At 57.9% G+C, this 25,380-nt stretch overlaps 3 protein-coding genes across 6 annotated transcripts; 1 reads left to right on the top strand and 2 right to left on the bottom strand.

Moving 5' to 3' along the window:
• The first annotated feature begins 992 nt into the window (after positions 1-992).
• Positions 993-12,815, top strand: Ano8 (anoctamin 8). 3 transcript variants are annotated; one of them, XM_052752528.1, is made up of 18 exons: positions 993-1,311; positions 1,983-2,093; positions 2,195-2,327; positions 2,482-2,620; positions 2,691-2,787; positions 3,527-3,643; positions 3,724-3,851; positions 3,935-4,096; positions 4,306-4,458; positions 4,573-4,699; positions 4,795-4,850; positions 4,953-5,027; positions 5,228-5,359; positions 5,727-6,524; positions 9,916-10,107; positions 10,186-10,317; positions 10,403-10,513; positions 11,910-12,815. In XM_052752528.1, the coding sequence occupies exons 1-18, from the start codon at positions 1,206-1,208 to the stop codon at positions 12,444-12,446; spliced, it is 3,306 nt and encodes a 1,101-aa protein (XP_052608488.1). In that variant the 5' UTR covers positions 993-1,205; the 3' UTR covers positions 12,447-12,815. The 3 variants fall into 3 exon arrangements, with proteins under 3 accessions (XP_052608488.1, XP_052608490.1, XP_052608489.1); XM_052752529.1 differs by lacking the exon at positions 5,228-5,359 and having other exon boundaries at positions 994-1,311; XM_052752530.1 differs by lacking the exons at positions 4,953-5,027; positions 5,228-5,359.
• An 880-nt stretch (positions 12,816-13,695) lies between these two features.
• On the bottom strand, positions 13,696-20,453 carry Dda1 (DET1 and DDB1 associated 1). 2 transcript variants are annotated; one of them, XM_052752525.1, is made up of 5 exons: positions 20,282-20,453; positions 17,109-17,185; positions 16,980-17,031; positions 15,041-15,102; positions 13,696-14,317 (listed from the first exon to the last, which is right to left on the bottom strand). In XM_052752525.1, the coding sequence occupies exons 1-5, from the start codon at positions 20,436-20,438 to the stop codon at positions 14,207-14,209; spliced, it is 459 nt and encodes a 152-aa protein (XP_052608485.1). In that variant the 5' UTR covers positions 20,439-20,453; the 3' UTR covers positions 13,696-14,206. The 2 variants fall into 2 exon arrangements, with proteins under 2 accessions (XP_052608485.1, XP_052608486.1); XM_052752526.1 differs by having other exon boundaries at positions 17,109-17,189; positions 20,282-20,415.
• A 3,509-nt stretch (positions 20,454-23,962) lies between these two features.
• Mrpl34 (mitochondrial ribosomal protein L34) lies at positions 23,963-24,781 on the bottom strand. The gene is made up of 2 exons (XM_052752527.1): positions 24,650-24,781; positions 23,963-24,453 (listed from the first exon to the last, which is right to left on the bottom strand). Exons 1-2 carry the CDS (start codon positions 24,712-24,714, stop codon positions 24,240-24,242), a joined length of 279 nt encoding a protein of 92 aa, XP_052608487.1. The 5' UTR covers positions 24,715-24,781; the 3' UTR covers positions 23,963-24,239.
• Between the last annotated feature and the right edge of the window lie 599 nt (positions 24,782-25,380).

Here is a 25,380-nt window from a genome sequence, read left to right as displayed (position 1 = left end):
TACTGTCTGGGTCAGGTGTCAGGCCGGGAGAGGTTGTCATATCCCCTGGAGCTGGAGTTACAGGGTGCGGGAACCGAACTCTAGTCCTCCGGAAGAGGCCAAGTGCGGGGCCATCGCTCCAGCCCCGGTCCACCCTTTCTTGAGACAGGGTCCCGGATAGCTCAGAGTGGCCATGAACTTGCTATGTAGCTGAGGATCGATCGCTTTGAAATACGGATCTTTCTGCCTCCTGAGTGCAGGGCTGGGAGCTCCGTGCCAGCCAGGTCAGGGATCTACCGACCGTGTCATCCTGCGGTCCCCATCCCGCCACGCTGGAGACGGAACGCAAAGCCTTGTGCGTGCTAGGCCAGTCTGTGCTGCCCATCTACACCTCAGCCCTTGGCCGGACTACTTACTCCATCACCCCTGTGTGAGGCGGCGCGCGCAGGGGTGCACTTGTGAGCGTCGGCTCTCCACCACGGGAATCACGGACTTGAACTCAGGACGTCACACTCGGCAGCAAGCGCCTTTACGCACTGAGCCGTTTTTTGCAGGCTTGGGACCATGTTTATTTGGTAACCTTGGCACCTGTATCCAGATCCTTTGTGGAGGCTACATTGTAAAGATAATAAGGGTTGCGTGGGTGCAGGGGGCGCGAAGCAATGTTTTAGGCAAATGCCCTGGGGCAGGCTGGACCTGCTACCCTTACCCACACCCTTGGTGGGGTAGTTGAGGTATTGTTCCTGGAAATGTCGCCCAACCAGGCCCTCCCTCTTACACATCCTGCAGTAAGGAAATCACGGCCAGCTCAGATTCCACACCACTTGAACTCTGTACTTTGCAGATGGGTAAACTGAGGCTGAAGGGCGGTGAAGGTGGAGGAGACACCTTCTCAGTGCGGGCGGGAACAAACACCACAGATCCAAGTGGGCGGGCGGCAAGGGAGCGCAGAAAACAACACGGGCGGGGACGGGAAGCAGAGGCGAGGCGGGCGGGACTGAGGGACTGAGAGTGACGCGCGCGGGCTGGGAAGAAGAATCGAGGTTTGGCTCGGGCGGGGACGACAAGCAAGTGAAGCGCAGGGACGGCGCGCGGCGCGGGCGGGCGAGAGAGGCCTTTGTCTCCTCCTCCTCCCGCGCGCTCGGTGGTGCCACTCGGGTCCCCATGAGCCCGCTTCCCCCCGGCGCCCGGGCGTCCCGCAGCCCCTGACCTGCCCTGTCCTCGCCATGGCCGAGGCGGCCTCGGGCGCCGGGGGCACGACCCTGGAGGGGGAGCGGGGGAAGAGGCCCCCGCCCGAGGGCGAGCCTGCGGCGCCTGCGTCTGGAGTCCTGGGTACGTGAACTGCGGGTGGCACCGGACAGGTGCACGGGTGCGCCCCGGGGCTGCAGGGGACGCCGATCGGGGTCACACATCCAGAGCCTGGCATGTGGCCCAGGGGCCGCTCCTCGTGGCGCTGCGGCTGCGGCTCAGCGCGCGGGGTTGGAGCGGTGCGTCTGCACTGGGGGGTCCTCGGTGCGGGGACGTGGACACGCCCCTCTGACGGCCCCAGCTCGGCTGGAGTGAGCCCTGCCATTTGGAGACTCCCAGCACAGGAAACAGGGTGATATGAACTCCCACGGTCCTGAGTTCGAATCCCACCTTGGTTAGGTGACCTTGAGCGCCTGGGTACACTCTCTGGGCCTCAATTTGGTGACCTGCGAAATGGGGTTAAGGATTTTACTCTGTTCGTGCGGCTGCTTTGAGGACCGCTCTGTCATACCGTAAAGCGCTCAAGGTTGCTTGTGGGCACCCCACTGATTGTGGTTTGGGAGGCGGAGCTGGGCCTCAACCATGAGTAAGATTTCTAAGGCAGGACCTAGGGGGAAGGGCCTGGCTGGTGCAGGGGACGTGGAGAGAGGAGAACAAGCCCGGGCTGCGGGTGCCCGGCCCTGGAGAGCTTTGATGAGGGCCAGTCAGTGCCCGGAGAGGCCTGATCTCAGCCCGACCTACCACGCTGCCCATAGATAAACTATTTGGGAAGAGGCTCCTGCAGGCTGGCCGCTACCTGGTGTCCCACAAGGCATGGATGAAGACGGTGCCTACCGAGGACTGTGACGTGCTCATGACCTTCCCAGGTATGCACACCTGCCTGCCCTGGGCCCAGAGGCAGCCTCTGCCGCTTTGGCCGAAATGTCCTCTCGAGGACAGACCCATTGGCCCCTGTGCCCCTTGGCAGACACCACTGATGACCACACGCTGCTGTGGCTGCTGAATCACATCCGAGTGGGCATCCCCGAGCTGATTGTGCAAGTTCGCCACCACCGCCACACGCGTGCCTATGCCTTCTTCGTCACAGCCACATATGAGAGGCGAGTCCCCTTGTCGCCCGGCTCCCTGCCCCGCTGAGGGCCAACTGTGCCAACCATTCGTTTGTCCCAAGATGTGGCTCGTGAATCGTCCTTAGCTTGGGGATGGTGAGCCGGGGTCCCACGGTGAACCCTCTATGCCCTGTCCTGCCCACAGCCTGCTCCGAGGGGCCGACGAGCTGGGTCTGCGTAAGGCAGTGAAGGCCGAGTTTGGCGGGGGCACCCGCAGCTTCTCCTGCGAAGAGGACTTCATCTACGAGAACGTGGAGAGCGAGCTGCGCTTCTTTACTTCGCAGGTGACCGCCCTGCGCCCATGTCTCTGTGCCCACCGCCCCGCGTGCCAAGCTCACACCTGTCTCCCCACAGGAGCGGCAGAGCATCATCCGCTTCTGGTTGCAGAACCTACGGGCCAAGCAGGGGGAGGCGCTGCACAACGTGCGCTTCTTGGAGGACCAGCCAATCAGTGAGCAGGGCGAGCCCGCCATCCAATTACCTGCGGAGAGCTGGGCGTGTCTGTTCGAAATAGTGTAGGAGGGCGGAGCTTACGGGCAAAACCAATCAGAGGCTAGGAACGAGTTGGGCAGCCAGTGAACCCAGTGGGCGTGGCCTCCGCCGGGCACCTGGTGCCAGGACGGGAGAGGCGGTCCAGGTGAGGCTTTTCCGTAGGTCCCTGGGAAGGTGAGGGCAGGACCGCGGACAGCACCCATGTCCTAGGTGGTGAGGCCCATTAGGAAACCAGTTCTCACAGGTTCACTTTTCTACACCAGCCTGTCATTTTTTAGACAATCAGGGCCAGAAACGGGGGTTAAATTCTAAAAATGCACCTGACGGGCACGGTGGGAACATACATGCCTGTGCTCTCCCAGCCCTTGGGAGGCTGAGGCAGAGAGCCTGTTAGTTCAAGATCAGCCTGGACTACCTAGTGAGACTCTTGAAACCCTCTTAGTTCCCGGCCATCCCCGCTCCTCCCAAATCCACCTCCCCAGTGCGTGGGCCACCACACCCGGCTTACGCCATGCTGGGGATGGAACCCAGGCTTTTGTGTATGCTAAGCAAGCACTCTACCAACCCAACCACATTTCCAGCCTCCTATGGGCTTCAGAACAGGCAAAAAGCTGTGACATTGGTTCCAGCCAAGGTGGGCTGCCCGGGCTGGTCACATGGTGCAGGGGCAGAGGTCATTTTCACTCCTCCTCCTGCAGTCCCGGAGCTGGCTGCCCGAGGCATCATACAGCAGGTGTTTCCGGTCCACGAGCAGCGCATTCTGAATCGTCTCATGAAGTCCTGGGTGCAGGCCGTGTGTGAAAACCAGCCTTTAGGTGTGGCTCAGTGGCTGAGGAGTGGGCTGGGGTCCCAGGTGACACTTGGAGGTGACCCAGACTCTCTTGTCCCCTGGCAGATGACATCTGTGACTACTTTGGGGTGAAGATCGCCATGTATTTTGCCTGGCTGGGCTTCTACACGTCGGCAATGGTTTACCCTGCTGTCTTTGGCTCTGTTCTGTATACATTCACTGAGGCGGATCAGGTACTGGGCCAGGATTGGGGGTGGCCTAGCTTCCTCCAAAAGCTGGCTGTGTCATTGACTTGGCTCTCCTCTGTCACCTGCAGACAAGCCGGGATGTTTCCTGTGTTGTCTTCGCTCTCTTCAACGTGATCTGGTCAACACTGTTCTTGGAGGAGTGGAAACGGCGGGGAACAGAGCTAGCTTACAAGTGGGGGACACTAGACTCACCTGGGGAAGCTGTGGAGGAGCCACGACCCCAGTTCAGGGTCAGTCTGGAGCTGAGGCTCAACATTCAGACAAGGTTGTAGAGGGCACTGGTGCGCGTGTGCACCTTGAAGGCGGTGGATTTGAGGTTTGAGAAGGGTGCACCGAGGAGTGTCTCTTGTGAGAGAAAAGGCTTGGCCGAGGGAAACTGGGCTCCTAGGACGGGGTGTGGCCCCTGGGCACATACACTACCCTTTCTGCTGTCTGCCAGGGCATCCGTCGCATCAGCCCCATCACTCAGGCTGAGGAGTTCTACTACCCGCCCTGGAAGCGATTGCTCTTCCAGCTGCTCGTCAGCCTGCCTCTGTGCCTGGCCTGTCTTGTCTGCGTCTTTGTACTGATGCTCGGCTGCTTCCAGCTGCAGGTGACCCCACAGCCCCCGCCCTTGCCCTAGCCTCTGCCCGCCGAGCACCAGGCCTAGCTTCACTAGGCTTAGCTTCACTAGGCTGAGCCCCCTGCCTTGTCCTGTCCCTTTTAGGAGCTGGTCCTGAGTGTCAAGGGTCTGCCCCGCCTGGTTCGATTTCTGCCCAAGGTCATGCTGGCCCTGCTGGTCAGCGTGAGCGCCGAGGGCTACAAGAAGTTAGCCGTGTGGCTCAACGACATGGGTATGTGCAGCCAGGGGAGGTCCTCACCTTCCCGGGGACCCCCATAGCCCTCGGGAGGAGCAGGGTGGCACCTCACTCACCTCCTCGGCCCCTAGAGAATTACCGGCTAGAGAGCGCTTACGAGAGGCACCTTATCATCAAAGTCGTCTTGGTGAGTGAACATGCATGTCCAAAGAGGCTAGGAGGATGGGAGAGAGGGTTGGGTGACCCGTGAGGCGGGGCTGCAGGATGACCCCGGCCGCCTGCCCCCCAGTTCCAGTTTGTCAACTCCTACCTGAGTCTGTTCTACATCGGCTTCTACCTCAAAGACATGGACCGCCTGAAAGAGGTGAGGGCCTGCCCAGCGCCCCAGGGGCAGCACCCTGGCCCCCTGGGGATGGACCCGTGCAAGGGGTCCAGGGCTCTCCAGCCCCTCCCCCACCCCTCCATCCTTCTCTCCTTTTTGTCCGTCTGTCCGTGTGTCCTCTCTCTGCCCGTCGTTCCCCTCTCCCATCTGTCCGTCCACCTGTCCCGTTGGTCCCTCCACAGCTCCTGCTACTCCTGTCCCTGACCCAGAGCCTCGAGCGGCAGCTGCGGGCGGCGCTGGTCCCGCTCGTGGCCCTGCGGTTGCGCCTGCTCCTCCTGTCCCTCCGGGGTTTCCTGCTCGCGGCCCGGGCCAAAGTACGGGCAGGTGGCGAGCCTCCCCACGGTGTGGGCAGTGTGGCTGTGCTGCGGGTGGGGCACGGCGAGCATAGGGTGCATGCGCAAAAGGGTCTCCGGTGCAGGATGAGGAAGGCCCACCGAGGCGCCCAGGGCCCTAGGCAATGCCTGGGCGGGGTGGAGATAGTTGCGCTGAGGTTCCTGGCCAGTCTGCAAGTTGTCTGCGTCGTGCACTGCGCAACCGCGTGTGGCAGTTGTATTGGGGCTGAGCTGCAGCCTCATGTCCAGGGTGCTGCAGGAGCCACCTGGAAGGGCGTGCGCGGCTTCGAGGGTGTGACCCTGCGGTGCCCGGCCCCGCTCGCCCCACGCGGCCTCTTTCCGCCCGCAGATGCTGGCCACTCTACTCATCACCCGGCAGCTGCTGCAGAACGTGCGCGAAGTGCTGCAGCCGCACCTGTACCGCAGGCTGGGCAGCGGGGAGCTGGGTCTGCGCGCCGTCGGGGAACTGGCTCGGGCCCTGCTAGGCCTGCTGAACCCCTTGCGCCCGGACCCCCGACGGCACCTGGAGGCCCAGGCTGATGAGGGAGGAGCAGGGAGCCACAGGTGCCTGGGCGGAGGCTGCGGGGCGCCGGAGGAAGAGGAAGAGACGGTGGTGGTGGAGCGGAGGCCCGCAGGGGAAGGCGGAGAGGTCCCAGATGGGACTCGGGGTGGCAAGGAGGAGGAGGATGAGGACGAGGACGACGAGGACGACGAGGACGACGAGGACGAGGGCGAGGAAGGCGGCCTCCTGGACTGCGGGCTGCGCCTTAAGAAGGTCAGCTTTGCCGAGCGGGGCGCAGGGCGGCGCAGGCCAGGCCCGGGCCCCGACGGTCTCCTGGAGGAGGGGAGCCCCACCATGGTGGAGAAAGGGCTGGAGCCTGGCGTGTTTACGCTGGCTGAGGAAGACGATGAGCCGGAGGGACCTCCCGGCAGCCCCGGGCCAGAGCCCCCGACGGTCTTACTCCGTCGCGCGGGCGGTGAGGGCCGAGACCAGGGTCCTGATGGAGGTCGAGACCCGGAGACCGGCTCCGGCGACACGGCCGGGAGACAGAGGCACAACAGGTCCTCCTGGATCGACCCGCCAGAGGAGGAGCATTCGCCGCAGCTCACGCAGGCAGAGCTGGAGAGCTGCATGAAGAAGTATGAGGTGAGAGGGCGGAGCCACCGCCAGGTTGGGAGTTAGAGGACAGGCTGGTCAACAGGAAACTCAAAAGAGAATTAAATAGGGCTGTGTTGATAGCTTAGTTAGAGTGCTTGTCTAGCATGCACAGAGCACTGGGCTCCATCCCCAGCACCACATAAACCCGGCATGGTGAAGCATGCTGGTCTTGCCAGCACCAGGAGTTGAAGGCAGGGAGATGAGAAGGTCAAGGTCAGCCTCTGATTTATAGTACGTTCTGGTCAAGCCTGGCCTACAGGAGACACTCCCTTAAAAAAAAAATAAACAGGAGGTGGGGCGGTGGTGGCGCATGCTTTTAATCTCTGCACTCGGGAGGCAGAGGCAGAAGGATCTCTGTAAATTCGAGGCCAGCCTGGGCTACAGAGCGAGTTCCAGGACAGCCAGGGCTACACAGAGACACCAATAAATAAACAGGACTGGAGCCTGGCTCAGCGGGTAAGAGCTGATCCTCAGATTCCTGCGCCCACATCAGCCACGTACAAAAGCTGCTAACTCTGGCTGCAAGGGACCCAACCCCAGCTTCTAGTCTCTGGCCACACAGACACACAGGAATTCACACATACACAAGGAAAATAAGGGCTACTGAGATGGCTAAGTTGGTAAAGGCACTTGCCACAAAGCCTCGAAGACCTCAGTTCAAGCCACGGCATGCCCTCGGTGGAAGGAGAGAACAGATTACCAGCGGTTGTGTTCTGATGTCAACATATGTGCTCTGAACCCCACTCAAAAAGACAGGTGGACAGTGCCTGAGGAGGGTATCCACAGTTCACCCCTGGCGTCCAGACAAGCTCACACAGGCCTCCTGTTTACAAACATGCACCCGTACAAAGTGTGCAGAGAAACAAAGAGCCTCGCACTCCTGCCGCTGCCACAAAAAAGAACATGGTCGGGGTGCACTGTTCTTACAGTCAGGGGTGCGCTGTTGTTGTTACAGTCAGGGGTGCACTGTTGTTGTTACAGTCAGGGGTGCACTGTTGTTGTTACAGTCAGGGGTGCACTGTTGTTGTTACAGTCAGGGGTGCACTGTTGTTGTTACAGTCAGGGGTGCACTGTTGTTGTTACAGTCAGGGGTGCACTGTTGTTGTTACAGTCAGGGGTGCACTGTTGTTGTTACACTCAGGGGTGCACTGTTGTTACACTCAGGGGTGCACTGTTGTTGTTACAGTCAGGAGTGCACTGTTGTTGTTACACTCAGGGGTGCACTGTTGTTGTTACAGTCAGGGGTGCACTGTTGTTGTTGTTACAGTCAGGGGTGCACTGTTGTTCTTACAGTCAGGGGTGCACTGTTGTTGTTACAGTCAGGGGTGCACTGTTGTTGTTACAGTCAGGGGTGCACTGTTGTTGTTACAGTCAGGGGTGCACTGTTGTTGTTACAGTCAGGGGTGCACTGTTGTTGTTACAGTCAGGGGTGCACTGTTGTTGTTACAGTCAGGGGTGCACTGTTGTTGTTACAGTCAGGGGTGCACTGTTGTTGTTACAGTCAGGGGTGCACTGTTGTTGTTACAGTCAGGGGTGCACTGTTGTTGTTACAGTCAGGGGTGCACTGTTGTTGTTACAGTCAGGGGTGCACTGTTGTTGTTACAGTCAGGGGTGCACTGTTGTTGTTACAGTCAGGGGTGCACTGTTGTTACAGTCAGGGGTGCACTGTTGTTGTTACACTCAGGGGTGCACTGTTGTTGTTACAGTCAGGGGTGCACTGTTGTTGTTACAGTCAGGAGTGCACTGTTGTTGTTACAGTCAGGGGTGCACTGTTGTTGTTACAGTCAGGAGTGCACTGTTGTTGTTACAGTCAGGGGTGCACTGTTGTTGTTGTTACAGTCAGGGGTGCACTGTTGTTGTTACAGTCAGGAGTGCACTGTTGTTGTTGTTACAGTCAGGGGTGCACTGTTGTTGTTACAGTCAGGGGTGCACTGTTGTTGTTACAGTCAGGGGTGCACTGTTGTTGTTACAGTCAGGGGTGCACTGTTGTTGTTACAGTCAGGAGTGCACTGTTGTTGTTACAGTCAGGAGTGCACTGTTGTTGTTGTTACAGTCAGGGGTGCACTGTTGTTGTTACAGTCAGGAGTGCACTGTTGTTGTTGTTACAGTCAGGGGTGCACTGTTGTTGTTACAGTCAGGGGTGCACTGTTGTTGTTGTTACAGTCAGGGGTGCACTGTTGTTGTTACAGTCAGGGGTGCACTGTTGTTGTTACAGTCAGGGGTGCACTGTTGTTGTTACACTCAGGGGTGCACTGTTGTTGTTACAGTCAGGGGTGCACTGTTGTTTTTACAGTCAGGGGTGCACTGTTGTTACAGTCAGGGGTGCACTGTTGTTGTTACAGTCAGGGGTGCACTGTTGTTGTTACAGTCAGGGGTGCACTGTTGTTGTTGTTACAGTCAGGGGTACACTGTTGTTGTTACAGTCAGGGGTGCACTGTTGTTGTTGTTACAGTCAGGGGTACACTGTTGTTGTTACAGTCAGGGGTGCACTGTTGTTGTTACAGTCAGGGGTGCACTGTTGTTGTTACAGTCAGGGGTGCACTGTTGTTGTTACAGTCAGGGGTGCACTGTTGTTGTTACAGTCAGGGGTGCACTGTTGTTGTTGTTACAGTCAGGGGTGCACTGTTGTTGTTACACTCAGGGGTGCACTGTTGTTGGTTGTTTTTACTCTTTGGTCCTTAGGGGGAGCCTTTCCCCCAGCTCCCAAATAAATCACACGTGGAGACTTAATTCTTACTTATAAATGCCTGGTCTTAGCTTGGCTTGTTTCTAGTCAGCTTTTCTTAAAGTAAAACTGTCTACATTTTGCCTCTGTGATTTTACTTTTCTCTATTTGTATATCTTCTTTCCTTCTTATTAGGTGTCTGGCTGTGTGCCTCGGTGGCTGGCCCCTTGTTTTCTTGCTCGTTCCCTTTCTTGTTCCTTGAACTCCTTTTTCCCAGATTCTTCCTTGTGTTTATTCTCTCTGCCTGCCAGCCCCACCTATCCTTTCTCCTGCCCTGCTATTGACCATTCATCTTTTCATTAGACCATTGTGTGTTTTAGACAAGCAAAGTAACACAGCCTCACAGAGTTAAAACAAATGCAACATAAAAGGATACAACACATCTTTGAATCATTAAACACATGCTCCACAGCATAAACAGGTGTAACACATCTTAAAATAATATTCCACAACACTGGATGTGAAGGTGGAGGCAGGTCTGCAAGTGGATGTGTCAGGGTGAACATGGGACCCCTGGTGTGGTGAGCGCCAGAGCCCGCTGGCCGTCGTGGCCCTTGGACTTGAGCAGGCAGAATCTGAGATGGGGAGGGAGCCTGCGCCTTGTGGGATGAATTGAGGGGGCAGTGCAAGCCTGATGGGAGCCCCTGTCCTCAGGACACGTTCCAGGACTACCAGGAGATGTTTGTGCAGTTTGGCTACGTGGTACTCTTCTCCTCTGCCTTCCCACTGGCTGCCCTGTGTGCCCTAGTCAACAACCTGATTGAGATCCGAAGCGACGCCTTCAAGCTATGCACCGGCCTACAGCGGCCCTTTGGACAGCGTGTGGAGAGCATTGGCCAGTGGCAGGTGGGCCACTCAGGGAGGCCCAGAGGGGATGGCAGTCCCTGGCTCGACCCAGCCCTGAACCTCTTGTCTCCTCTGCAGAAGGTCATGGAGGCGATGGGTGTGCTGGCCATCGTGGTGAACTGCTACCTCATCGGCCAGTGCGGCCAGCTGCAGCGTCTCTTCCCCTGGCTGAGCCCAGAGGCGGCCATCGTGTCTGTGGTGGTGCTAGAGGTGGGGATGGTGGGCCTGGGGGGGGGGGCTGGGTGGAGAAGCCAGGCATCCCTGAGCCTGCAGCCCCCTTTTCTGTCCCCCACAGCACTTGGCTTTGCTAGTCAAGTACCTCATCCATGCGGCCATCCCTGACATCCCGGGCTGGGTGGCCGAGGAGATGGCCAAACTGGAGTACCAGCGACGGGAAGCCTTCAAGGTACAGGGCTGGGGTCTGGCCAGTGTGGTTTCAGGAGGGAATAAATTCCAGGCTGAGTCCTTAGTGAACATGCACAAGCTCTTCACAGCCCAACTCCCCACCCTCAGGCTCTACACCCAGAGATCCCACCAACTTGCATGAAAGTCCCCAGTATTTATAGGGTGTGGAGGACACAACTGTCATCCCAGCACCTCGGAGTGGAGGCAGGTGGATCAGGAGTTCAAGGCCAGCCTGGGCTTCATGCTGTGCTCTCTTAAAAAACAAAGCAGGATAGGCATGTACCGGCGGCATACCTGTTTTTTTCTTTTTTAATTCTTTATGTATTCTGTTAGTGGGTCTTGTTGTGCAGCCCAGGCTTGGGGCTCCATCCCCAGACTCTCAGTTAGCTGGGACCACAGATATGGAGCACAGTGTCCCCTCAGAACAACTGTTCACACAGTATTCCCAGTGAGTCACCCAGAGACTTTCTTTTTTAAGATTTATTTTACTTTATCTGCATGCGTATGTGCACCATGTGCATGAAGTGCCCTTGGAGACCAGTAGAGGGCGTCAGACCCACTGGAACTGGAGTTACAGAGGGTTGTGAGCTGCATCGAGGGTGCTGGGGACTAAACTGGGGTTCTCTGCAAGAGCAGCCAGTACTCTTTACCGCTGAACTGTCTCTCTAGCCCCGTTTAGGGACATTTGAAGTTTACAGGAAGGGGGGAGCAGATAGAAAGCAGGGTGCCACTGTAGAAGGGAGCACAGCATCCGTTGTACCAAACTTGTGGATCCTAGAGCCAATCCGTTGTGGGTACCTCCTGCTCACAGTAGCGGGTGTTGTCTAGATTCTTGACGGCACAAGCTCCAAGCTTTCAAGAATGCTCATTCTTCAGATTGCCAGTCCGCCTCTTCCAAACTCCTCTGCAAACTGCACGAAAGGCTAAGGAGCTGCACCTTCTAGGGAAGACTCTAAGAAAGTGTTCCAACCAGGAGCCAGGGTCCTAGGCTGTCACTCCACCTGAGCCACGCCCCCAGCCCCTCACTGAAGGATCCTAGGCTGGGGCCCCACCGCTGATCCTCATCAGTTCCAAAGAGAATTTTAATTAATTTATATTGACGGGGCCCTGAGTGGTGGCTCAGACCTGTGACCCCAGCCCTGGGAAGTTGAGGCTGGAAGATTCAGAATTCTAAATTCCAGCTGCACAATGAAACCGTGTCTCAAAAACACACAAAGAAAGGGGAAGGGGAGGACGCGATTCCTTTGAGAAAGCGGGGGTTGGAGGTCTACCTACGGCCCCCCACGCGCCCTGCTCTCTGAGCAGCGGACCCAGCGTTTCCTGGCCTTCTCCCAGCTCCTCGGGCACCGGGTGGCCAGGTCAGGTGTCGGGGCGCTCAGGCCGTGTCTCCCCCGCAGCGGCACGAGCGGCAGGCGCAGCAGCGCTTCCAGCAACAGCAGCGGCGACGGCGGGAGGAGGAGGAGCGGCAGCGGCACGCGGAGCAGCAGGCGCGGCGGGAGCGCGACGCGGGCGGCCGCGAGGAGGCGCGCGCGGAGGCCCCGGGTCCCGACCCCGCGGCGGAGCGCGGCGCGGCCAAGGCCAAGGGCGGCGAGCGGCCCCGACGGCCCGGAGCGCTGCTGCCGCCCGGCCCGGTGCTGCGGCTGAAGCAGATCATCCCGCTGCAGGCCCGGCCGCCCGCGCCCGCCGGCTGCGCGCCCCCGCCGCGCTCGCCCGCGGACACGCGCCTGCCCGCCTTCCTCAGCCTGCGCTTCCTCAAGGCGCCCGAGCGCGGCCCGTCCCCGCCGCGGCCCGGGAAGCTCTTCGCCTTCACGGCGCGCGAGTCTGCGGCCAACGGGGCCCCCGGGGGAGGCGCGCGCGCGCACAGGAGCGCCGGGGACGAGCCTGCGGCCGCCGAGCCCGAATCTCGGCCCGAGGACGCAGGTCACAGGCCTTAACCGGGGCGCGCGTCGCGAGGGCCGTGGGCACCGTGGGGCCCCGCGAACCGCGCTCTCCCTCCGCAGGGCTCGCCTCGCCGCCCGCCGGCTGCTGGCGCTGGGACGCGCCCTGGGGCTGCGGCGACAACCCGCCCCGCGTCCCCGGCCCCGCGGAAGCCCCCGCGCGGCCCGCGCAGCCCGCCTGCTGGCCCGCAGCCCGCCACTAGCCCCGCCACGCCCCTGCCGTCCCCTCGACCAGGATGGGGGCCACGAGCGGAACCCCACAGTACAGAAAAGTACACAGGATGGGCGGTTATTTATTTGTTTTTAATTTATTTTGTCATATTTTTGTAAAACGGCAGAAATGCAATAAAGTCTATTTCAACAGTGCTCGAGGTCAGAGCGGTGGAGGGACCTCGGGGGACCCGTAGCTGGTGGCTGAGCACCCTGGTTCTCCCGGGATGAGGCCTCTAGAAGGCCCAGGGAACCCCTCGGCGTGGCAGTCTCAGGCCTGGGTCCAGATGCACGTACATGGCACCCAACGCCCCAGATGGGGCACAGGGATGGAGCACGCGTGGGGGTGGGTGCCCAGGGCAGATCTGGCACCAGAGGTCACCCTGGCCAGCCTGCAGGGCACTGGGAGCCCCAGGTGGCACTCCCGAGGCTGCACAGCAAAGGCAGTGTCGTGGGAAGGCAGAATTTGGACCCCGGCCTGAGGGTGGCAGAAACCCCAGTGTGTGTATGAAAGTGAGCAGGGCACACGAGGGTTAACGGGGATGGCTGCGGGGCCCAGTCACTGTGTGAGGAGGCTAAACTGCTACCAGGGTCAGAACTGGCCTGAGTCGGCAGGGCCGCGGCCGGGTAACTGCCGGGGAACATGCACGCTTTGGCCTTGACCACAAGCAGGGTCCAGCCTGTGCGCAGGAACCCCGCAACTCCGCACCTGCGGCGTGTGCTGTGCCACTCTGAGGGCACACGGCCACTGTAGCCCAGGCAGCTTCCCTACCCCCCAGGACAGTGTGGCCACCTCAGCCCCCCCCCCCCCCCCCCCCCCCCCCCCCCACCCGTGTTCCCCGGATTAATGCTACCAGTCCCAGCCTGGCTGGTGAGCCTCCCACATGATGTCCAGTGCCCTGGGGCACTGTCCTGGGCTCTGTCTCCCAACGAAATGTGACCCCAAGGACCCCTGGGCAGGGAGGTGTGGCAGCCCCACGCCGGCCACTCAGGTCCCAGTGGCTCCAACCGAGGTGTGTGGACCAGAGACGCCAGGTGGAGTAGGAAAGATCCTTTTATTGGGGTGGACGCGGAGCACGGGCTAGTCCATGATAAAATGACTTAAGAGAAAGATCCAGAAAGGCCAGCTCTCTCCTGCCCTGGCGTAGGCTCAGAGTGAGGCCCGGGCACGGGAAGCACCCGGGAGGATCCGGGCACCGAGACCCGGCCGGCCTGCGGGTGGGAAGGAGCGCGAAGGCCGCTCGGTGTGTTGGGAAGCCAGGCCGCCCTGGGCTCTGGACCCCGACGTGGTCTCTGGCGGGTGGCCGGTGGGGGACACCACTGTGCTTTAAAATAGCGTCTACCGACACCTCACGGCTAGGCCTGATGTCCCTTTAACCAATGCTTGACACGAGTTACAGCATAAATAAAAACTCAAGGAAAATAAATACACGGGTCCTATGAGGTTGGAGGTTGGAAGGCGCGGGCTGGGTGTGGGAGGCGGGCTGCGCTTACACAACGCGGGCGGGAGCGGACAGAGCAGACAGACGTGGGGCGCGGCATGGGGTCTAGGTGTCCTCAGGCATGTCGGGGCTGTCAGTCCTGGCCACCTTGCGGGGTGGCGCTGAGCTCTCGCCCTCCGCCTCTACCTGCTCTTGGTCTCTCTTCTTGGCGGCATTCTGGAGGGGTGGGGGAGAGGCCGGAGTGAGGACAGTCAATAGCATGGTCCTTTCTCCCTCCTTGTGGGGTTTGTTTTTTGTTTTTGTTTTTTTGAGACAGGGTCTCTATATAGCTCTGGCTGTTCTGAAACTATATAAACCAGGCTGGCCTCAAACTCAAAAGATCCTCTTGTCTCTGCGTCCCCCCACGCTCAGCCCATGACCCTTTCTCAAAGGTCTACAGGAGCCATCAGCCACATGGGTACACCCTGCAAGGTACTTTTTACACAGTATGTATCTAAGCTGGATGAGGCAGCACAAGCCTGTAACCTATCACTTGGGAGTCCGATGCAGGAGGATCACTGTTAGTACAAGGCCACCCTGGGCTCACAATGAGACCTGTCTCAAAAACACAGATTCACGGTCTCGTACTGTCAGCTGACCCCAACACTCCATCAGCTTCCCGAGGGCTGGGGTGACGGGCATGTACCGTGCCAGGTGAACTTTTTGTCATACATACATTTCACCATTACAGTAAAATGACAAAAACAAGAGACTTGGCTGGCGACTGGGTGCTAGCTGCGCAGTGAGGAATGCCCCGGGTTCATCCTCAGTCTCCCAAGCACTAGGACCGCAAGAGCATGCCCACTGGAATACTTCTCCCCAATACTGGCCACCTGAAGAACTCCTATTCAACTCTCATGGCCCCACTCAAACATCCCCAGCCCCTGCCAAGAACCTTGCCTTTTTGTCCCATTGCTGGTGCAGGTACCGCAGGAGGATGTTCGTCTTTTCTGTCACAATGACTGAGAAGCAAAAAGAGAGAATGAGAAAGATGGAGGTGCTGTGACCTCCACTTGGCCTCCAGGCCTGCCTCCTTTTTCTGGGGTTCAAACTCAGCACCCCTATCAGAAGTATGAGAAAACCGCTGCTTCCCTCCTGAGCACACGGCTCCGAGTCACACCCTCAGGCACTGCTGCCCTGCGGTCCATCCGGGGAAATCCATGCTCAGGCTCCTGGGCTAGGACCTCCCCGGGCAGCCTGCTTGGAGCAGCTGGGTTTTGTCCTGATTTTGGTGCCAAGGCTGGAGCCCAGGCTCAGGACACAGGCCAGCACCCTGCTGTGGAGCCTCCCGTCTCCTCTATTCTCCCAGGGCTCATCTGAGACAACACCATGCTGTGAGACACCAGAGGCAACAGAAACATGAGGCTACGGTGAGGTCTGGGTGCTAAGGATGAACCATGGCCTTGCTCATGCCAGGGAACTGCACTACTCATCAGTCTTGCTCCTTTCCAGGACAGATTCAGTTTGTTTGTTTGTTTGTTTTTCGAGACAGGGTTTCTCTATGTAGCTTTGGAGCCTGTCCTGGATCTCACTCTGTAGACCAGGCTGGCCTCGAACTCACAGAGATCCACCTGGCTCTGCCTCCTAAGTGCTGGGATTAAAGGTATGCACCAGCACCACTCGAATTAGATTCTTTTTATCTTTAAGAATTTATTTTTATTATTTTAAATTTGTGTATGTGTGTGTGTGGGGTTATGCATGTGTCCCAGGAAGCCACAAGAGGGCATCAGATCTCTTGGTGAGGCCCGCTGTGGCGCTGGGGCCTGGGCTCAGACCCCTGCAGCAGGAGCCAATGCTAACCCTCAGTCTACACAGCCTCTTGCTTGCTTTTCATCTGTGCTAGGTGGGTGCACACACTGGTCAGAGAACAACTGTGGGAGTCGGTCCTCTCCTCCTACCATGTGGCTTCTGGGGACCATGTCAGGCTCCCATGCCCGGTGGCCAGCACCTTACCTGCTGAGCCATCTTGTGGACTTCAGAGTTTTTGGTTTGTTAATTTTTTTTAAAAGGTTTTATTTATTATGTATACAGTGTTCTGTGTGTATGCTTGCACACCAGAAGAGGGCGCCAGACGTCATTACAGATGGCTGTGAGCCACCATGTGGTTGCTGGGAATTGAACTCAGGTCCTCTGGACGAACAGCCAGTGCTCTTAACCTCTGAACCATCTCTCCAGCCCTGGTTTGTTAACTTTTAAGACAGGGTCTTACTATGTAACTCTGGCTGACCTGGAACTCGCTCTGTAGACCAGCCTCAAACTCCCAGAAATCCACCTGCCTCTGCCTCCCAAGTGCTTGGATTAGAGGTGTCCACCGCCACATCTGGCTTCTAGATTCTTTCTTGGCCGTTAAAGCACCAGGCCCTTGTTCTCCTAGGCCACAGCCCATGGCCCGGACATCACTGCCCACAGGCCCGGAACGGCCACTGCCTTCACCACTTCCACGGCCACAGTCCTTGACTTGTGGTCTTTCTGGGCATGTGGATGTGTGTGGGTGCGCACCTGCCTTGGCCAGAGATCAACTCTGGCGCTGGCCCTGGCCTGCCTGATAGGGGTGGACTCCAATTACAGACCCCTGCTGAGGCGCCTGGCTTTCTCATGGATTCCAGGATCTAGAGTCAGGTTTAAACTTCTCCTCCTCCTGTCCAGAGCGCTGGTTCACAATGGAGCCCAGGGCTCTACCTCCCAGCTCAGTCCCAGCTTACAGTCTTGCTATGCAGATAGCCTGGGCCACCCAAGCCCCTGCAGACACCAGGGAGAGACGGTGTCTGCTCGCAGGCAGCCTTGCCCCTCCACAGGCCCTTCCTAGCTGCCGTGGAGGCCGACGCGCTGCAGTACTCACTTTGTTCTGACGGGTACTCTCGGGTCGGCAGGTACACTGAGGGACGGCGGTTCTGTGAACGGGGAGCGGTGGGTTAGCTGGCAACCCTCACCCTCAGGACAGTGATGCCACCCCCAGCCCCACACTCACCGAGGCCTTGCACACGGAGTCCGCGTGGAACCTGCTGAAGTTGCTCTTGTTGTAGACCGGCAAGCCTTTCAGAAAGTCTGCCTGGAGACAGGGGTGGGTGTGAGGCCTCTGATGCAGCCTGAGAGCACACCTGAGCTGCCACCCGCCCTGTGCTCCAGCGCCAGAGAGGCAAGGGGCCCTCCTAGGGGTCTCACATGACCTGTGACCAGGCCAGAGGGAACCTGAGGCTGCCTGTCTATTAAGTTATTTTTCTACATGTATCCACTGTGCTATGCATGTCTGTGCGGGAGGGTGATGAGTCCACTGTGTGCACCCCTCCTTCCTCCAGTGGTCCCACCGCCACGCGCGGCCATCTCCAGCCTGCAGCTGTTTAAGTACACTTCAGCATGCACACCCGTCATCTCAATGTCCAGCAGGCGAACACAGGGGGTTGCCTGGGCCACAAAGTGGGACCCTATCTCACAACAACTACAACCACAGCAATCCCAGCACAGAGGCAGGTGGATCTCTGAGTTCCAGGGCTATATAGAGGAAACCCTGTCTTGAAAAATCAAAAACAAACAAACGAAAGAAAGCAATAACGAGAGACTATTCAGAAGATGGGCTGGTGGTGCATGCCCACCGTCCTGCACTCAGGTGGGGTGGACAGGGGCTGATGGCCTGGGAGCCTATCCTACAACACACTGAGAGAGCCGGCTGCTGGGGCAGGTAACCGTGTCTTGAGTTTGCCTAGCTCAGGGAGGCAGCCAGGATGTTTGTTCATTCTCCAAATGTCACTCGGGCTGGGGAGGGGTAGTGGATGAAAGTGCACAAGTCTGTGGCTCCGGGTGTAACCCTGGGAGGTGTCACTGTGTGTGCCCTGTACAGATGGCCACAGGCCCATGTTACTGCTTCCCTGGAACATTCCTAAGGCTCAGGTCTGGACCCCTGGGTGACCTTCCAGTGAAGCAGGGGTGCCTGCATCAGTGGCCATTCTCCCTCCCCCCTCCCCCCTCCCCCCGCTGGCCTGGAACGTCCCTGCTCCTGCTCTGGGGCCAGCTCAATGTCCCAAGAGCTGCGCCTGACCAACCCAGGGTGCGGGCTCCAGTGCTCCCCCTCCCAAACCCCCCAGGGTTCCCTGGCCAGACCACTGCTACACACTGGGGTGGGGGGCACTCCAAAACAGAAGAACCGAGGTGTTTGGGGCCATTAGTCCAGAGGGTTCTATGTGTGGCTTGGTGGCAGAGGCCAGGCTAGTCTGGGCTCAGGGGAGCTTCCCTGGGGCAGCCATGCAGAAGGGAGCCTGCCCTGCTTATGTCCCCACAACTGTCACCCCGGCACTCCGGAGGTCCACAGGGACACCCTGTCTCAAAATAACAAATAAGTAATCTCGGCCTGTCTCATCTCCCTGGCTTGTCACACTAAGTGGTGGCCATAACTTTCTCCATCTGGGACATACCCTACAAGTTTCCCTCTATCTCAAACTACTTGCCTGAGCTGTCCCCATACTGCAGTGCATGTCTGCAGCATACCTCATGTCTCCCTAAGGCCTCAGGCTGGGCCCAGGCAGAGCTCGGAGAAGACCCCACAACCCCACACCAAATCCAGGCCTGCTGCTGGCTAAGTGACCTGGGTGCGACCTCCTAGCTAGGCTGCATGCCCCCATGCAGTGCACCCCCCATGCAGTGCACCCCCCATGCAGTGCACCCCCCCCCATGCAGTACCCTGCCATCTCCAAGTACAGCTCAGAGTGGCAGCTGAGACATGCAGGGCAAAAGCTGGGGACAGAGGTCCCTCAGGGCAGGGCAGTTCTGAAAGAAAAGACAGGACCTCCTCAGGTCAGCTGGCAAACACGGCCTCAAGACACAGGGGCCATCTCTCTCACGGGCCTTCAGGGTCAAGGGAAGCTATGCTCCAGGAGGCCACATGCTATGGCAGAGGCGAAGCTGGTGCAAAGGTCCTGGGACAGCAAGACCTTGGGAGCCAGAGGAAGTGAAAACAAGCCCAGTGTGCCTTGCTGAGGGGAGAGCTGAGCAGGTGGGGATGAGGTCACAAAGAAGGGCACTGCCCCCTGAATGGAAGCCAGGAAGAGATTCACCACAGGGAGCCCCACGGATGCTTTATAAGCTAGAAAGTGTACACAGTGTCTTTGAAAAACCCCTGATTCTAGGTGAATTAAAGGTGGCCAAGGGCCTGAGATGGGAAGGGGTAGGGAGGAGCCTGGAATGGGCCTCCGGGAGGTGGCAGGTTCAGAAGCAGGGTGGGTGGCAGGAGGAGATTCTTGGTGTGGAGAATGAGGTTGCAGAGGTGAAGCGGGGACCCCACAGCCACGTCTCCCCCCCTTCCAGGAACTCTTCTGTGTGACTCATTACCTATTCTCCAGGGTGTGGGCTGGCATCTGGGGTCTGGACTCACCCCTGCCCAACCCTGAGGTGTGGCCATCACCCTGGGTCGGGGAGGAGGAGCCCCAATCCCAAAGAACCACGGGGACCACGACCCATGAGAAGTTTAGGGGCTCCCATCAGGTCACAGGGATCACCTATCTTGAAGACTGGGGGGGACAGCAAGAGGAGGATGTCCCTCAGCTCATCTGTGGGCGGGCCCTGTGCTAGCCGCTGCCCATGTCCCATTCTAAGCGGTGGGCACCCTCATTGTGCAAACAGTGAGACAAAGCTGCTCCCTCTTTAAAGACAAGTGGGGGCTCGAGGCGGAGAGAGAGGGATGGGGACCCGGGAAACGGGTCTGGCGCGATGTCGCACTTCCTTTGGTGACAAAGCCCTGCACGACACGGTGACAAGCCCCCTCGCAGCCATGCTGCCCAGACCCGCCCCTCAAACGCCGGGAACCGGAGGAGCCGCGCCGAGGAACAGCCCGGAGCGGGGGTCTCGGGGGACCCCACCCCACACCCCAAGTGATTTCCGGGGGGAGGGGGGGAACAAGAGACAGTCGCGACCCGGAAATGAAAGAGTTGTCAAGGCCTGGAGGCCTACCTAGGGTCAGGGGTCGCAGAAAGAGCCGGGGTGGGGTCGAGTGGCAGCCCGCGGAGGGGTCGGGGGAGGGGCCGGAGGTCATAGGTCAGCGCGAGGGGCGGGACCGGGACAAGGGGGGGGTCGAAAGGAGGGTCTCGGGGAGACAGTGGAGAGACCCCGCGACGCCATGCGGGGCGAAAAGGCAGGCCGCACGGCCGCGCTCACCATCGTCCGCGTCCTCCGCCGCCCCGGCCGCCACCGCCGCCGCAGCCTCCTTCCCAGTCGCGGCCGCACAGCCACTTCCAGCCGCCGCGCAGCTCACGCCGATGGCGACAGCGCCGCGCGTCATTGGCCCGTGTGGCGGCCCCGCCCTTCGCGACATCCGCGCCCGGCGCGCTCCTATTGGCCAGCCCATACTCACGCACGTTGCCATTGGTCTTCACCCCGCCTTCGCCGTCGAGTTAGGTTGAAGGAGCAAACCCCGCCCGGGACTTGAGATGCAGGGGACTTGCGATCCGGAAGTGGGCGGAGACTGCGTGCGAAGTCTCCTGGGAGTTGTAGTTGACAGCTCGCTCGTGGTCCCACAGGTCTTCTCTCGTTCTGGGTCTGGCTCGGCTTTTTCTAAGATGTCCCTGGAGGGCCTCGCTATAACGAGGCCACTGAACTCCCGGCCACCTCCGCCGGATCTCAACCTACGGATTTTTATTTATTTATTTTTTGAGGTCACGCCATGATCTCATAATACAGACTGACTTTGAACATGCAGCAATCCTGTCTCAGCTTCCTAAATTCCTGGGAAGGCAGGTGTGAAGTTCTTGTTCCTTTAGGTAGAGCTAACATGGATTTAAGAAAATGTAAAAAGCCGGGCAGTTTGAAAGCCAGGTGGTGGCAGCGGCGCACGCCTTTAATCTCACATTCTCTTAGATGTCCTGTTAATGACAGAACTTTTGCTAAAAACTTTTACTAGGGGAGCTGTCTGGCCAGCCTAATTTCATGTATTTCTTGAGACAAGGTTTCTCTGTGTAGCCCTGGCTGTCCTGGAGCTCGTGCTGTAGACCAGGCTGGCCTCGAACTCATAGAACCCGCCTGCCTCCGCCTCCCAGTACTGTGATTAAACGTGTGCTCTGCGCCCACCACCTGGCCTTCAAACTTGAATTTTCATATGGTCTCTGAAGTAGCTACTAAATTTGAAATGACAGCTCACTATATTCAAAACCAAAACTAAAACCTTGTGCTTTTGTGGTGTGTGTGTGTGTGTGTGTGTGTGTGTATGTATGCATGCGCATATGCACGCAAGGCTTGGCACTGTGTGTCTTCATGGCTCTCCAGCTTACTTACTGATCTGTTTATTACATTTTATTATAACTGTGTGTGCATGATAAATGTGTGGACGGCAGAGGACAACTCTGAGGAGCAGGTTTACTCTGTCCACCTTCACATGGGTTCTAGAATCAACTCAGGTCCCCAGGCTAGACCAGCAACCGCTTTCCCTGCTGAGCCATCTCACTGGCCCTCCTTTATCATGTAGCCCAGGCTGGCCCTACCTTGCTATGTAAGCTGAGGATGATCTTGATCTGATCGTCCTGCCTCTGAAAGGCTGGAACTGCAGGTGTGTGCCCCTAGGATTTATGGGGTACTTGGGAGGGAACTCGGGGCCTCTCCATACATGCAACCATCTACCAACTAAGCTACAGCCTCAGTCTTCCATTCATATTTTGTGATGGGGTCTCTCACTGAACCTGGAGCTGGACCCAGGGTCTGCCTGCTTCTGACTCCCCAGTGCTGGGGCCACAGACGTGTCTGGCCTTTTGTGGGTACAGGGATCTAAACTCAGCTTAAGTTGCCCCGAAAATACTTTACTCACTGAACCTACTGTATAGTTTATGTCAACTTGGCACAAGCTAGAATCCTCAGAGATTAGGGAGCCTCAATTGAGAAAACCCTTCCATACAATGGGGCTGTAGGCAAGCCTGTGAAGCATTTTCTTTTGCTTTTTTTTTTTTTTTTTTTTTGAGGCAGGGTTTCTCTGTCTAGTGCTAGTTGTCCTGGATCTCCCTCTGTAGACCAGGTTGGTATGGTGGTATTTTATTTGTACTGAAATGTGATTTTAATTGTGTGTTAATAAATAAAGTTGCCTGGGGGTCAGAGCTATTAGAGCCATAGCAAGAGCGTGGGCAGTGGTGGCGCACGCCTTTAATCCCAGCACTTGGTAGACAGAGCTAGGTAGATCTCTGTGTGTAAAAGGATACAGCCAGCATTGGAGACACACGCCTTTAATCTCAATCCCAACCATAGAAAGACCTGGAAGTCTCTACAGGCAGGCAGTGATGAAGCAGTCACGTGTTTGGGTTTACAACCAATGAGAAGGCAGAACAGAAAGACTATTTAAAGACAAACACACAGGAAGTAGGCCCCTTTCGGAGAGCTCTCTTGGATGAAGCAGGAAGGGTAAGGCTCTTAGCTCTGACCTCTTGGCTTTCTTCTCTGAATCGGCTCTGTGTTTATTTAATAAGACGGTTAGTTACATCTACAGGTTGGTCTTGAACTCAGAGATCTGCCTGCTCCTGTGTGCTGGGATTAAAGGTGTGTGCCACTACCCCCCAGCTAGATGTTTTAATTAGTGATTGATGAAGACAGCCCAGCCCATTGTAGGCAGTGCCATCCCTGAGCTGGAGGTCTTGGGTGCTATAAGAAAGCAGCTGAGCAAACCAAGAGGAGCAAGCCAGTAAGCAGCACCCCTCCATGGCCTCTGCATCAGCTCCTGCCTCCAGGTGCCTGTCCTCTGTGAGTTGCTGTCCTGACTTCCTTCAGTGATGAGCAGTGATGTGGAAGTGTAAGCCAAATAAACCCTTTCCTCCCCAACTTGCTTTTTGGTCACGGTGTTTATCACAGCAACAGAAACCCTGACTAAGACAGAGTCTTTTTCCCACTCTTTAAAAAGTCAGAGTCTCAGGGCTGGTGAGGTACATCAGTGGTGCCCTTCCAGATGACTTAGGTTACAATCTCAGCACCCAAACAGTCTATGGGTATTTTATTGGTTTCTGATGATGGGGAGGGCTCAGTCCATGGTGGGTGGTGCCATCTCTGGGCTGGTGGTCCTGGGTCCTATAATAAAGCAGGCTGAGCAAGCCAGAGGAGCAAGCTAGTAAGCAGCACCCCTCCATGGCCTCTGCATCAGCTCCTTCCTCGAGGACCCTGCCTGACATTCTTCAGCCATGGGACTATGAGCTGTGATGGGATTGCTTTTGGTAGAAACCAAACTAAGTCACAAGTAAAATGCATACACAAAATAAAAAATAAGAAAATCTAAAATTAAAAAATGTGAGAGTGGGTGGTCTTGAACTCCTCACCCTCTTGCCCTCCATTGCATGTTTGCTGGGACAGATGTGCAACATCAGTCAGATCTAGCTCAGTCTGGCTCCAACACCAAGGTTTTGGACCCCTCTACCTGAGGGGTCCAAATTCCGGCTTCTTCCACCTGTGTGGGTACTCACCCCTAACCAATCCCTCCTGCAGATTCAGCCCCTTCTCCCAGGAAGCCTTCCCTGATTGCTCTGTTGTCAGAGCCAAGTCAGCGCGTATCCTCTTTCAGGGTCCCGTGGCCACTACGATTCCACTTTCAGATCTGATTCCCGTGTGTCCCAACTGCACGGCTCTAAATCCACGTTACCCATCAGACAGAGTCCCTTCATGACAAGCCGGGGGCTGGTGACACGCTCAGTATGTAAAGGCGTTTGTGGAGTGCACACAGTAAAAGGACAATCGGTTGCTACACGTCCGGACATCAGGCCAAACAGAAGCCAGCATTTTGTGTGGGGACATGGATCCTCGGGGCTAAAGCCTTGCCCGCCTCACAGCAGAGGCCCCAGATCCCCCCCCCCCCACAGAACTGTAAGGACTCACGCGCCTAGAAACGTGAATGTTTATTAGCGAGCCGGTAATACTCCAGTGGCTGGAATCGCCGCGGGTGGTGCGATGTTTCAAGGAGCCCGGCTGGCAAAGACGCCTTCAGAAACCGCCGAGACACCGCAGGAGGGAGGGGGCGCCACCGCTGTGGACTGGAGGGCGCGGGGACCCCGGGACTCTGCAAGTTCTGAATTCTTCAGACTCCAAAAGCCTACGAAGGGACGGGCCCCCAACTTCTCGCCCTCGGGCAATTCCCCGCGGGCGCCCGAGACCGACCTCAGTGGCTCAGGGACTTCCGGCCCTTCAGCATGCGGCGGAGGATGACCTGCACGCCGGTCGGGGTGCTCAGCCGGCGGATCCAGCCGTGCTTGTGCTTGCGCTTGATGTTGCTAGGCTGGTACTCGTTCCCGCGCGTGCGGCCGCGGGCCTGCTGCAGGGAGGGGAAGCTCCAGGCGTCCGGGAGCCCCATCCAGACCCTGGGTTGGAGCCACCTGTGGGACCAGAGAAACGATGAGAATGAACGCTGTGTGACCCCAGCGCGTCGCTCAACCTCTCTGAACCTCAACTTCGTAACGTGCTGGGTAAACAAAACACCTTGTATGCAAAAGGCGCTACGTAAGTGCGCGTGGTAGTCGAGGGGTCACCCTTGTTTCCAGATCTGGAGCAAGGTACCCCCTGAGCACTCACCTGTCACCCAACTGGGCCACCGATCTGCAGGCGGGGGACCCAAAACTCCGGACTAGGAACGCCATGTCTAGCGGCGGGTCACTATGTTCCTGCCGCCGCCAGTTCCTAGACCGTAGGCTCCGCGACAATGCCTTCTGGGAAATGTAGTTCTATGTGTTGCCGCGAGGCACTCCGGGAGCTGTAGTTCCACGCCTGCGCATGATGATAAACTAGAAGTGTTGTCCTTAGTGTAGTTCTCCGAAATGACCAGCAGGTGGAGAGCGAGTGTCGGCTCCTCAATCTGCGCGTGCGTACGGCATTTTGTCGCGGTCTTCTGGGAGTTGTAGTTCTTCGCCTTGGCCATTGGTAGAGGGCGCCCCAGGGTGGCTGTGACGCCGCTGGCTTCAGCCAGGGGAATTGGCTGCTGGCCTTTTCAGTCGCCCTCACTGGGGACAGACAGCTGGCACGCAGCCGGCTGGCGGCTTCTCCGCGACCGCAGCCAAGGCTTCTCCTCTTGGCGCTCAGCCCGGATGCCCTTGAGTCCTAGCTCTTCGCAATCTGGAAAACTCGTGCATTGTGAATATGCCCTGGCTAGTTTAATCCCTCAGGCTGGCCTAGAGGAATTTTCTTCCCGCAGCTTAGATCTGGACTCCTGCTCACACACCCTCCGTGGCTCCCCATTGCTCTAAGATGTCCAGCCTGCCAGCAGTCACGCGAAGCATTGTACACGAGCATCTCTGAAGTTGTCACTA

Source organism: Peromyscus californicus, unplaced genomic scaffold (genome assembly GCF_007827085.1).
Source record: "Peromyscus californicus insignis strain IS unplaced genomic scaffold, ASM782708v3 Scaffold_23__1_contigs__length_62951481, whole genome shotgun sequence".
Classification (NCBI taxonomy): domain Eukaryota; kingdom Metazoa; phylum Chordata; class Mammalia; order Rodentia; family Cricetidae; genus Peromyscus; species Peromyscus californicus.
The sequence above is the reverse complement of the archived record's forward strand: the minus strand, read 5'-3'. Positions and strand labels throughout refer to the sequence as shown.

Excerpts from the sequence above, each read along its gene's own strand:
- Ano8 (XM_052752528.1), top strand. The coding sequence starts at position 1,206 with ATGGCCGAGGCGGCCTCGGGCGCCGGGGGCACGACCCTGGAGGGGGAG. Across the intron at positions 5,028-5,227 it reads ACATGGACCGCCTGAAAGAG|CTCCTGCTACTCCTGTCCCT; the intron begins GTGAGGGCCTGC and ends GTCCCTCCACAG. Across the intron at positions 5,360-5,726 it reads TGCTCGCGGCCCGGGCCAAA|ATGCTGGCCACTCTACTCAT; the intron begins GTACGGGCAGGT and ends TTCCGCCCGCAG.
- Dda1 (XM_052752525.1), bottom strand. The coding sequence starts at position 20,438 with ATGTCGCGAAGGGCGGGGCCGCCACACGGGCCAATGACGCGCGGCGCT. Across the intron at positions 17,186-20,281 it reads GGCGGAGGACGCGGACGATG|ACTTTCTGAAAGGCTTGCCG; the intron begins GTGAGCGCGGCC and ends GTCTCCAGGCAG. Across the intron at positions 15,103-16,979 it reads AGAGTACCCGTCAGAACAAA|TCATTGTGACAGAAAAGACG; the intron begins GTGAGTACTGCA and ends TTTGCTTCTCAG.
- Mrpl34 (XM_052752527.1), bottom strand. The coding sequence starts at position 24,714 with ATGGCGTTCCTAGTCCGGAGTTTTGGGTCCCCCGCCTGCAGATCGGTG. Across the intron at positions 24,454-24,649 it reads GTGGCCCAGTTGGGTGACAG|GTGGCTCCAACCCAGGGTCT; the intron begins GTGAGTGCTCAG and ends CTGGTCCCACAG.